The sequence below is a fragment of the Microtus ochrogaster genome, chromosome 18 (genome assembly GCF_000317375.1).
Source record: "Microtus ochrogaster isolate Prairie Vole_2 chromosome 18, MicOch1.0, whole genome shotgun sequence".
NCBI classification, from domain to species: Eukaryota; Metazoa; Chordata; class Mammalia; order Rodentia; family Cricetidae; genus Microtus; species Microtus ochrogaster.
Window position 1 is genome coordinate 58,872,583 of NC_022020.1, and position 13,225 is coordinate 58,885,807.

The following is a 13,225-nucleotide window of genomic DNA, read 5'->3' on the forward strand; positions in this document are numbered from 1 at the left end:
AGACCTCCTCATAGGTGGTGGTCTGGAGGTGATGGGGAGTGAAGACCTCTCTAGAGTCTCCCTCCTTCCTGCTTCCCACAGCGTGTGCAGAGGACTTTCTCTATACATCCCACGGAGGAAGCACCACCATCGAGGGTGTCGATGACGCAGAGGACTTTGAGAAGACACGGCAAGCCCTCACACTCCTTGGTAAGGAACTGCTGAATGAGGGTAGCCTGCACAGGGTCTGATCCCGTGGAGGGGAGGAGCTGAGGAGCAGTCTCACGGTCTTACCTGCTAAGTCATCTGAACCTTGATAGATGTCTAGATGTCTTCTTGTGCTCTTATCTCTGTCTGTCCTCAGGCTCCAATGTTTAGAATTTGGAAGCTTTCTTCGAAATAATCTTTTGAGCCAGGCACTACAAAGTGTCCTGCTCCTTACTCGGGTGTTGAAAGCGATGGAAAGAAGCCCAGTGTAGCCGTGTCTTTGTGTGCTGTGGTCTGAGTTCAGAGGCAATGTGTGCCCCCAGAAAGACCCTCCCTCCTGCATACTAGCCAGAGCATCTGACCAGAAGCAGACCCCTGTGTCCGCAAGCCCTGTGGCTGTGTGATATTGCTGGTGTGCTAGCCATATGTGTTGTAATCCACGAAGCAGGAAGTTCTCTGTGACCCTCAATAGCAGACGGGCTTGGTAGAAATGGGGAGAACTGTTCCTATGCCAGCCTGTTTTAGGGAAGAAGCACTCCCAGGTTCGTAAGATGAAAAGCAATTCTTCTTTCCTAATTGGGAAGTTAAAATAGTCAATCCTAGGACCCGTAGCCAGGCAAAGGGAAGCTCAAGGAGCCTGAAACTCAGAAAGTGACTCAGCTGGCCACAGTGTCTTCCCCAGCCCTTCTCTGACAGAGAAAGCTTTTGGCTTCTCTGTCAGGTTACTCAAAACAACATCTGTTCAGTTCTGTGGTAGAAGCCAAGTTTTGTCAGTGTTCAAATTAAATGTGAGCAAACTGGACACACTCCACTCTCTATGGGGAGGAGATGAAGGGCTAGTGTACTGGTCCCAGTGTGGTCATTTCTCTGGGTAGCCGAGACATGGGTAGCATTCGTCTTTTGTACCTGTGGATTATCAGGAGACAGAAAGCACTCTGGTTAGTCCAGAATGTAAACAGCATCATTACACCCAGAGCAATAGTGAGTGAGGAACTGTGGACAGGGCTGAAGTGGGCTTTGAGGACGGAAGTCACAAAGACAGAGGAAGTGCTTTTACTTCCTATGGCTAGTATAAGGGACCAAACATCTCAGGGACTGTTGAGTAGAGGAACCAGAGTTGTGGATAAACTTTAGACCCATCTAGGAAGAGGGAGAAGTGTGTCCAAGGCAAAGGACCAGCATCCTTAACAAGTAGGCTGTGTTTGACCCGAGTGCAGTGGATTCCTAGGTGCAATGTGAGCTCAGCAGGGAGGTTGTTAGACTCTCAGGTAAATGATGACAAGTAGGAGGGACCAGACCCAAGATGAGGACAACATTCTGCTGCCTTTGCATCACTGAGGTGTCCTTGATTCAGAACCCTGATGCTCTGCCAGTCAGCACCAAGCAGTTCACGGAGGGGAGGACATAGAGAATGTCTTGATATCTGTGCCTCTGGCTTCCCCCAGCATCACACACCATATGTCTCTGAAGAAAATTGACTTCCCCTCTCTTCACAGCTATTGGTTGCCTGTAACCCTCCCTTAGCCATCATTGGTTACCTGAAACCTTCACTTTGCAGCCATTGGTTGCCTGTAACCCTCTCTTCACAGCCATTGGTTACCTGTAACATTCACTTTGCAGCCATTGGTTGCCTGTAACCCTCTCTTCACAGCCATTGGTTACCTGTAACATTCACTTTGCCGCCATTGGTTGCCTGTAACCCTCTCTTTGCAGCCATTGGTTACCTGTAACCTTTACTTTGCAGCCATTGGTTACCTGTAACCTTTACTTTGCAGCCATTGGTTGCCTGTAACCCGCTCTTTGCAGCCATTGGTTACCTGTAATCCTCCCTTAAGAACCATTGGTTGCCTGGAACCCTCTCTTGCAGCTATTGGTTGCCTGTAACCCTTACTTAGGAACCATTGGTAGCTTGTAACCCTCTTTTCACAGCCATTGGTTGCCTGTAACCCTCTCTTGCAGCCATTGGTTGCCTGTAACCCTCTCTTAGCAGTCAATGATTGCCTGTAACCTTTCATCTAAGCGTGGGACCTTGTGAAAGTTTCCCCACCCACGTTGGCATGTCAAGTCTGTGGTCACTGCAGGTCTAGTCTAGGCAACCACACTGTTGAGATTCATGGGTGCAGCTTCCCTGTCCTGTCTAAAAGACATAGTCTAACAGAAGGCACCCTGATTCTGTGGCCATCGCAATCTTTCCATTTCCTTTTCATCATTTTCCCTCAGCCTTGGGTATGGGGTTGCTCTGTAGTGTTGGGTCAATTACCATTTATTGTCCCTTATTATGGGATGTTTAGGTTTTGCTTGTTCAGAGGACCCTGTGATAAGAAAGGGCTTCCTTGCCAGGCGGTAGTGGTGCACACCTTTAATCTCATCACTCAGGAGGCAGAGGCAGGCAGATCTTTGTGAGTTCGAGAACAGTCTGGTCTACAAGAGCTAGTTCCAGGACAGGCTCCAAAACTACAGAGAAATCCTGTCTCAAAAAGAAAGAAAGGAAAAGAAAAGAAAAGAAAAGAAAAGAAAAGAAAAGAAAAGAAAAGAAAAGAAAGGGCTTCCTTGTTGGTAACTGTTTGGGCTGTCCACTTTGTGGATTATCTAGGCAAAGTTTTAACCCTAGTAAGATCAGTCTTTGCCTCCCATTGGACAGGTGCACTGGCTGCCATAGCTGGAGTAAAGCTCTGCCTTAGTAATAGCAGGAACGTGAGGAACAGCTGCCGTTTCTTCAGTAGAAAGCAACTTGATTAACATTCATCGTACCGTTCTGACAACTTTTTTTTTAAATAAGTTTGAAATATTTTGACATTTAAAAAGAACTAATACCTTGATACTAAATCTAAATTTTAAGAGATATGCCTTTGGTAATTGATGTAGGCAAATAACAAATTTGATGATCAAGTTTGTTGCCGCAGTGTTTCTAGGCTGTGAGTGTTTCTGTCACTGAAGGGGCATGCATCACAAGGCAGACAGCCACCTTCAGCTAGCACTGCCCATAAGCCAGCTGTCTGGTCAGTCCCTGGAACAGTATTCCCAGGGGTGTGATGGAGGGGTCTCTTTTTCTTCCCCTGTTGGCCCTGTGGTTGTGTCACAGATGTTTGCAAGATATTAAGTTAGGAGAAAAACGACTGCAGATAGATGGCCATCCTTATTAAACTCATAAAAGCATCCATAAAGTGTCTGGTGAAATGAAGTCCAAAATGAGTCAGTCCTACTGCTGCCTCTCCGTGCTCCTGAATACGCTAAATGGTAAGGTGCCCCATCTGCTGTGATCCAGACAGTCAGAGTGAGGCTGTTTGCCTCTCAGTGGGAGCCCCTTTGCCCTCTGAGATGATCCGGTGAGTGGTAATTACTTGGCCTGGCTGGTTTTGGAGTCATTAACCCAGGAGAGAAAAATCAAACAATTTTTCAAGTCCTGAAAAGGGTAAAAAATCCTTTCTATCAAGGGACAGAGATTGGATGTCATTCATGCATTTTTTTTTTCTCCTTCAGGAGTGCGGGATTCCCATCAAATAAGCATCTTTAAGATAATTGCTTCCATCTTGCATCTTGGAAGTGTGGAGATTCAGTCAGAGCGTGATGGGGATTCCTGCAGCATACCAGTAAGTGGCACCAGAGGTAAAATGTGCAGTAAGCTCGGATCCTCCAGCCTGACACCATGGGCATTTGCTTCTGTGCTTAGAGGGCACCCGTTGGTTATTTATTCTGAGCAATAATGACGTCTATTTTCTCACTGATAAAGTTTTAAGAACCAATCCATTTCAAATCAGCTGCCATCCAGTTTCTATCACTGTGGCATGGCATTTAGTGGCTAGTCAATAAATTTGTTTGATGGGGTTATTTTCCAAATACTCTGAGGTACATAGAGTTCTACACAATGTCATCAATCTGTTGAGTACCTTGTGGGCTGCAGCCTGAGCTCTTCACAGCACAGAAACGGAGTACTGGACACTGTCGTTGTGGCTGCTTCTGAAGAGCAGGCATTCTAACTGGATGGCCATGTTGGGATGGCGCGTGCTGACCTTTTCCCAGCCCGAGGCAGAATATTAAGCAAGGCATCTCAGTCAAAGGCCTACCAGTTGTGACAGCTCCTTAAAGGCTCCAGATAAAGGTCCTTTCCCCTGAGCCTAGTGCCACAGTGGACTTGCGGTAGACAGGAATGTGTGTGTGTGTGTGGAATGGAGGATGCTGGCGGGAGTCCATGTGATGGGGTAGACAGCAGCTGCTGTGCCCTGACTGCAAGTTAATACTGTTGGCCAGGGCTAAAACTGGCACTCTGACCTTGAATAAGTGCATCGGCCACCTTCCCACATCAGCGCCTATTTGTGATTAGCCTAGAAGGAAGTGTAAAGTGTGATTCTTGCTTCTCGGGATGTGGGGTTTAAATAACCAGATTCTAGGAAAAGTCCAAAGATGTCGCTACAAAATTCAGATGTAGGTGTGTGACCATGCCACAAGCTACAGCCGTTGCCCTTCCTACTTACGGATACTGCTATTTGTGTGGCACTAGGGTTAGAAGAAGTTCAGAATATACCTGCCTTTAGGGAGGAAAAGACCTGAACTCTCTCAGGGTTCAATAGAGCTCCTCCCCAGCCTCACACACTGTCCTTAAGCAAGAAATGTTGCTATGGGTGAACTGGTGCTGGACCGTCGCCCTCTCCACTCTGGACTCTGCAGCCTCGGTACCTCTGAGAAAGGGAGGATTTTGGAGCTTGCCACATCCCAGCGCAGTTTCTGATGTCCAACACCCACAAGCTGCAGTGCATGTGTGCACTGTGGGGTGCATAGAACCTGCAGTGAAGCAGAGATGGCACAGTAATTCCTGGATAGCCAGCGGGGAATTCCCAAGAGCCACGGCCTCTCTGGTGAATATAGGCCCAGACTGACCCTAGGAGTGAGTTTTTCAGGCTGGTGAAGAATTGGCCCTCTGGGGTCTTTGCCCTAGGGAGGAAAGCATGCAGTGTTTATGCCTCCCAAATGCACACCCCTTCCTGGCAAATGCCCTGTGTATCTTTAGGGCAGCTGAATTCTGTAAGGGACCAGGAAGATTGGGAAGACACACATTGACACATTCCTGGTTTAGGCTGGTGATATGCACTTTTGGTGTGTGTCTGTGTTGCTAGGGATCAAGTCTTGGGTTCCTCAGCATGAGCTCTCCACCTGAGCAACATGCTTGGCCTCCTTGCCATGGAGTCTCACAGCATGCGAAGCTTACCTGCTTCCCCTTGGCACTGTGTTCCTTGTGTGATTATTCACGATGTCTCTCTCTCCATCCTCTTCCCCCCACTCTTCTGGACTGATGAAGAGGATAAGTCTACTTGTTCTCAGTCACTTTTGCAGTGTACAGGGCCCAGGAGGCACTCCAAGATGGGGAACTGGGTGACTCATTGAGGTGTATAGGCCACAATGGTGTAAAATTGAGAGCCAGTGTGATGAGACACTCAGCGGGTGCAGGAGAGGAAGTGGGGTTCTGAGCACGTGTCCCGGAGGTGTGTCAGGGATGGTTTCTTCTTTGGAAAGTCCAGCCTTGGGCTTGTAGGTACAGTGTCTCTGATATTATGACAAGTCCTTCACTCATGGGTGTTCAGATGAGGGGACATCATTGATTGGTGCCTGGTCCCCAATACCACCACTGAACTGTAGGGCCATGTCTGCTGCATCACTTTCTGCTTGATACGTAGGGGCACCATGTGTTTGTGAGGTCTGTACGAAGATGGTACCATCAGTATACACTCTGAACTGAGTTGGTAAACTTAGGAGCACAGGTTGAAGGTCTAGGCTGCGAGAGTGATGACAGCGCCAAAGTTGCCAGGGTTCAAATCCTGACCTTGCCATTTCACAGGGATGTAACTTAGAGATGCCCCCTCACCTCCCTATACCTGCTTCCTCCTCGACACACTGTGGGTGGGGGGAGAACACAGCCCCATATGGAAGCCTTCCCTCGGAGCTGATGGTGATCTTGATAAGTTCTGGATTCATGCCTTTCTGGTTGTTTGGGCCAAAATGAACCTTTTCCAGAGCATGTCTCTTCCTATACAGAGGAGCAAAACTAAATAAATCCCAGAGAGGGAAACCTCTCTCATAAAGGGAGGAATGACTAATGCTCGTGCCAGGACAAGGCCCATCCTGGGTTCTTTCCCAGTACCATGTCTTACTTACTCAAACTTTTGACCAAGTGATGTGGTCCACCCATGCACACTTGCCAGTGGCCCATCGTTGCTTATGGGAAGCATGCCCTGATAACCCCTTTCAGATGGATCCTTGGTATGGTCCTCTGGTACACAGGTAGGTTTGCTGTCTACTGCTAAGCAATGTGCCTTCTGCTCTGTAGTTTTTGTTTTTAATTAAGGCATGAGAATGTGTTCCATGATTGCCCGTGTTACCTTAGAGATGCGGCAGTGTGCAATTACTTGGACACCAGAGGCAATTTTTCCCTTTGAATTTGGCAATACAGGCTCATAAAACTAACCCGCTGTCTATAACGCTGGCTGCTTTAATGGATTTATCATCATCTAATTATACTTAAATGTAATGGCCTGATGTTAGCACCTTTAATCAACAGGCAGGAGTGAGTGGGAGCAGAGGAGTCCCCACCATGGTGTCTGGAAACCTGTCCCCTGGTTGCTCTTAAAGAGTCAGCTCCCTGACTGTGGCTCCATCACTGCCACGTTCTAGCATGGGGGCTGGGAGCCATGAGGGGGCCTGGGAGCTAGTCCATGCTGTTTGCTGCAGGCAAACCACTCATTCAAATGTCAGGGGATCCATCTGTAGTGTGTACCTAGCAATTAAGAATTCCTTAAAAATAGGTCAGATGAACAAATTGGACACTTGCCACCTGTGAACTTGTTGCCTGCCAAGCAGACTCCAAATTCTACCCTGATTGGTACCATTATGTTGGAACAGGCAGAGGTAGAGTGGTTACAGAGTCAAGGCTGTGGCCAGAAGTAGCTATGACACCGTTAACTGCTTAGTGAGCCTGAAGGACTCAAGCTGGTTGTCTCTCTGGGTGGTCAGGGAGCCTCACTCACTTAGCCTCATTTTCTTCATCTCTAATTCAGGATAGACCAGAATGGCAGCTCTCAAGGGGGAGCCTGACCCTAGAGGGACGAGGATCTTTGTTCAGATGAGAGGGAGTGATCTTATCATAACTGTCTTCTTGTACTTCTGAGCTCAGCTGTGTTTAACCTGGTGTAACACTGGGTTAGTGTGCTCTTCAGGGTGCATTCTCACCTAAGGTTGGGGAACACGCTGATTTTGAGTTTGGGGATGAGCTTTCTTTTCTAACATACTATTTTATAATAATGTCTCCTTTTTGCTAGATGGCTAGATACTGATGGGGGTAAATGGCCTGAGGATATAATGTTAAGGGGGAAATGATAGCATTGTCTATGTTAATGTTTTTATTAAATAAGCCCTCATTTAAATCCTACAGCTGACCTCATTAGGAATTGAGAGCCATAAGCAATCTAGTGACATCAGGAAGTAGCATATCATGTTATGAATTTAAAAGATTTCATAAACTGGCTTAACCACTTTGCCAAGCACCACAAGATGAGGGTCTGAATAACCACCAAGGATGGTAGGTTTTCTACAGGGTTCCCTGAATGGGCAACAGGGATTTCCCAAGAGACTTAGGTGGTTTAATGAAATGATTCACAACCCTGTGGAAGACTTGGATGTTCTCCTAGTTTAAAAGGTGGGCGGTGTGACTGGTAAGCACAGGTCAGGTCAAAGGCAGTCCTCGAGGCAGCTGGGAAGCTTGTAGGAACACTGTGTGAATGGAGCCTGTTTGCATTCCATCACTGCCGAGAAACGCTGTCCTCTAGGTCTGGGCTTGTTTCTTACCAGCGCATCTGAACACACCCACTGAAGTCACATAGGATTCAGAGGACTGGCGTGTAACACCAGGGTGCTTCCCAACTTGTGGGACAGTCACCAGTCTGGTCCCTGTTACAAAAGGGGCACTGAAGCCTGAAGACAGGAGGTGGCTTTGAGTGGGGACTGAGAACTGGTTTCCTGGAGTGCTGCGAGTGTTGCATGTGGCCTCTACAGATGCGTACTGCATGCTCAGCTTGCATCTGCTACTTTCTGGCTCCCGGCTCTGAACCACCTCTGCATTCTTAAACTGTCGCTTCATAGGCTGCTCCCTTTATCCGTGCTGTCCCTTCTACCAGTTACCTGACCATTACCTGGCAGTTGAGGAAGGGCCCGGAACAGTGCACAGTGATTTGCTTTAAGTCTTTGTAATTTGGTCAGGGGCAGGTGTGATGATCAGTTTAAGCAATGCTACCCGGGCTCTATACTTACCTGATGTAGGGTGTGGGGGACTAACTGCTAGGGTAGAGAAGGGGTTCCATGAGTGCCCTGCCATACACTTGGCCTCTGGGCAGGAGGGAAAATGTGCAAAGGAGCCTGTCTCCCCTCCCCATCCTGATCATGTCTTCCTTTCCTCAGCCGCAGGATGAACACTTGAGCAACTTCTGCCGCCTGCTAGGAGTGGAACATAGTCAGATGGAGCACTGGCTGTGCCATCGCAAGCTGGTCACCACCTCGGAGACCTACGTCAAGACCATGAGCCTGCAGCAGGTGGTCAACACGCGCAATGCTCTGGCCAAGCACATCTATGCCCAGCTGTTCTCCTGGATTGTGGAGCACATCAACAAGGCCCTGCACTCCTCCCTTAAGCAACACTCCTTCATCGGGGTCCTGGATATCTATGGGTAAGCCTGCACTCCCAGGTTCCACTCTGCTGCTGCTCATCAGTGTGCTCCTGCTGGCATTTAGGAGCCAGCAAAGACCTTGATGTCCTCCTAGCCAGGAGAATTAAAGAGGTGCAGGTATTATAACTAGAGTCACTGTTGACCCCCAAACCAGAGACACCAAGTATCTTACAGGTGGCAGCTCCCAAGGGAGGATGTGCCCTGTCAGAACACTGATAGCCTTGCCCCCATCATGAACTCTATAGCATGATTTTTCTTAAGAAAGAGTTTTGCTATGTGGCCTAGAGTGGCTTCAAACTTGGAATTGTTCTGCCTCAACTTCCCAGGTACAGGGATTACAACTGTATACTGCCAGGGTCAGATCCATTTTTTACTAGTAGGAAACAGACCCTGAGAGAGAAAGGGCTCGTCCATCCTCATTCTAGAAGCCTCTCTAAGTTTTTGTATTTGCTAGATCCCATTTCTATCTACCACTTGATCTCACTGTCCTCAATGGAGGTGATGGTTTTAATATGAATTTTGCCCGATTCTGCATAGACTAGTGCTCTATATTAGCATTTGTGAGAATGATCTTCCTTTTGGAATCTTGGGGAAACTGACAGGCTTTTATTTATGACTAATCTCCGCAGGGTGAGGTCACATAGCTTGGAGGGAAGTATACCTGACAAGACATCAAGAAATGGGTTTTCTCTAGCCAGACTGCCACCAAGAGCTGAATGATTACAGATCACAACCCCTTTCTGTCTGTTTCAATGGCTTCCAGTGAGTTGTGCGCCAGTTGTCCTGGGGTTATTTCAGACTCATCTAGACTCATGACATTATGTGGACAGGGTGTATCCCCCTTTGCTCTTCTTTTCTCACTCAACTGCCTTGACCTCTTTAAGCTAAGAATAGACTCAATTCTCCTAGAAGGAAGGCTTCTGTCTTAAAATAGCAATCCAGACCCCTAGATTGCAGTATTGCAAGAGCAGCGGCTCTCTAGTGAAGCACAGCATGGTGGATTGGAACTGAAGGTGGTACAAAGGAGAATCCCCTCCAAAGGGGCCGCTTCCTGTGCAAATCAGACCGGCTCCCCCACTTCCCTCTGATGCAGTAGCTTGGACCATATTACACGGAGCTTAAATTTAAGACTTAAATTTTATTCTGGGATTACAAAGACCTCAGGAACATGCTGAAGAGTTAAGTGTTGTGCAGAGGTACACTATGCAAGAAGCTGTCGAGACTGTAGCAGAGTCCATCTGAGGGTTTAGATTCTCTGTGATGGGTGTGTAAGATTCAAACCAGAGGAGCCAGGGAGAGTTTTCTGGCGGAGGTGAGCTGTGAACTGGGTGGAGGAAGTGGGAAGTAGAAGGGTCATCATTGGGAACAGAAGTACATTCAAGGTGGTAGAAAACGCCCGAGGTGTTGGAGCTGGAGAGATAGTTCGGTAATTAAGAGCACATGTTGCTCCTGCAGAAGGCCTGGGTTCAGTTCCCAGAACCTGTATGGTAGTTTACATATCTATAACTCTGGTCTGATGTGGGTCCAATGTCTTAATTAAATCCAGTGCCACCTGCTGACTTCTGTGGATACCAGGCGTGCAATCCGGCAAAACACTCCTATACACAAATTTAAACAAATAAATATTAAAAATTCAAGCAGAAAAGAAGTTATATGATTGAAGAACAAAGGAAAGTGGGAGGTGCATCCTCTCAGGGGTCCCTCAGGGCAAGCCTCTCTCCCTGTGGTCAGCAGGGCACCTCTTCTGCCAAGTCTTCCTGTTGCCTCGCGAGAACACCACATTCTTACAGAATTTACTGCCTGGCTGTCAATACTGATTCTCTTATTTTCCCTCTGCCTTGAGTATTTCTGGGCCATCAAATTTCAGGTGAGAAGACCTTCACCATGGGTGGTGTCATTCCCTAGGCTAGAATCCTGAACTGTATTTAAAAGGAGAAAATGAGTTGAGCACAGGCATTTATTGCCCTGTGCTTCATCCTAAGGGACAGTGTGACCACCTGCCCCATGCTCCAGATGTTATGACTTCCTTCAAACCCTGGGCTGTAACCTCCAACTATGATCCAAAAAAGCCTTCCTTCCTAAGTTGCTTTGGGTGGAGTATTTTGTCACAGTAACACAGGTAGGTTGCGGGAAATGGACCAGATGTTATAAGCCACTGTCTACTGGTCTTCCTTCCAAACACGGCCCTAAAGGTCAGCCCTAAATCTCAGTGTGGAGTTAGAGCTGGCCGGAGTTCTGAACTACAGATGAGCTGCTTCATGTTTATGTATAAATGTAAGTGTTTCCACAGATCAGAGCCCACCCTGAAATAAACACTCATGATGCAAGCAAGCACCATAGGAACCAGCTCCACGCTGCACATCTGAACCCCACATGTGCTGACTGGCAGGTAGCTTATGAAGTACAAAAGGTTGTAGCTGCCTCTAGAAGACTGCTACCCCCTGGGCTCTCTGCAGGCCTTCTGAGCAGAAGCTCCAGACACCCAGTGCCTGGGTATCAGAATGCCTTTGCTTTCTTTAGCTCCTTTTTATGTTCTCCAGAATAGTGCAAGATAAGCAATGCCCAGAACAGTTATGCCAAGCCAAGCTGTTCTAACTAAGGACCTATGAAACTCCCTGTGGGATGTTTCCTGCCAGCCAGGCTTGGACATTGATAGAGGACAGCCTGGCAGCTTTTGGCTGGCATTTCCTTACACATGGATTAGCCAATATTTGCCTCTGTTGACTTTATTGGTTACAAGGGTAATCTGTTATTCATCCTTGAGGCATCAAGAAATAAATGGCTCAATTTGAGGGAAATCCACACTATTTTTTTTTGTCTTTGACTTTAGCTTTCAATTGCCAAGCTTTGATTCCAGCCAGTCCATTTGGGCAGAGGACAGTGCAGGATGCAGTATGAGCGAGTCACTCCAAGGAGCACTGCAAGAGAAGCTGGAGTAAGAAGTAGGGGGATTGAACTAAGGGAAGAAGGATATGGGCGTTACTATTTATTTCGATTTTTTTCTCTGTTGCTATGACAAAATACTCTAACAAAACCCACAAAAAAGAGGATTTGTCTTCACAGTTCAAAGTCAAGCCTATCATGGTAGAAGTCAAGGCAGCAAGCTGAAGCATCTCATCACATGTATCCACAATCCAGAAATTAGTATGAATGTCAGGGTTCATTGTGCTTTGCTATACAGTTTAGGGTATTTTAATATTTGCTTTTGGGTTTCAGGAATGTAGTGCATATTCTAACATTAACCCTTTAGTGGAGGGGAGTTTCACGTGTGCCAGTTCTACTCTGTAGATGCACCGCCCTATATTTGTAAGCAAATTTCTTAGATTTATCATTGCCTTAATTTCCTGGGGAAAGGAAATCTTCTTTGTGTCATTGGTTTGTTTTGCCTTAGGTTTCCCTCTCCAGAGCAGGTGACTACACAGGCCTAGTATAGTTACTCAGAAAAGCCTGCCCAGCCTCTCCTGAACCTGCAGGTGCTGAAGGGGAACAAACTCTATGACTGAATTTACCCACTGGCCTATCGAAAGTATCCCAGTTCTTGGTGGCCTGGAAGGTCACAGGACATTGTTAACTTTAGAGTAACCATAGCTAGCTAGCTAACCTCAATGTTAGACCTCACAGACCATGTGATGCTGTTATGTTGATCTGTCCTATCCTGGCATCTGAAGAGAACTTTACATCCTAGGGTACTCCAAAGCCTGTGCAATCTCCTGGACTCATGCAGGGTGTCCAGCCCTTTGACATTGCAAAGCAATGCTATCATCCTCCAGGTTTATACTGTAGAACTGTGCGGTCAAGTTATCAAAAAAAAAAAAAGTGGGGGCATGCTGGGGAGCCAGAAGGGGGAGGATCCTGGGGCTTTCTGACCACACAGGCTAGCAGAATTAGTGAGCTCCAGGTTCAGTGACAGAGACTATCTCAAAAAAAGGTGGAAAAGTGATTGAGAAAGACCACATACACTAACCTCTGTCATCCACAGGCACATGCATGTGTGTGTGCCCATACCTGCATACACGCGAATGCATACATGAAAGTCACAAATCACTGTTTTTAAGAAAGTTTATGATTCTGTGTTAGGGGCCATATTTACAGCTATCTTTGGTTACATGTGACCCATAGGTTGGGCATACCTGTTAGTCCTTTAGAAGATGCCCCTCCCATAAATTGATTGCTCAAAGGAAGCCCCAATTTTTTCCTCTGTCTATATTCAGCCTCCATGATACTGTATCCTCACCTCTAAAAGCCTAGGGCAGATGAAGTTAATACTCCCCATGTCTTAGGGTTTCTATGGCTGTGAAGAGACACCATGACCCCAACAACCCTTATAAAGG

The 13,225-nt window shown here is 47.1% G+C and overlaps 1 protein-coding gene across 1 annotated transcript in view; it reads left to right on the plus strand.

Moving 5' to 3' along the window:
- Myo5b (myosin VB) overlaps positions 1 to 13,225 on the plus strand; it is a 274,660-nt gene that overhangs the window by 161,904 nt on the left and 99,531 nt on the right. The window contains exons 8-10 of the mRNA XM_026783548.1: positions 82 to 189; positions 3,667 to 3,776; positions 8,629 to 8,894. Of these exons, the coding sequence (XP_026639349.1) occupies positions 82 to 189; positions 3,667 to 3,776; positions 8,629 to 8,894 (484 nt within the window). The remainder of the gene's footprint in view (positions 1 to 81; positions 190 to 3,666; positions 3,777 to 8,628; positions 8,895 to 13,225) is intronic.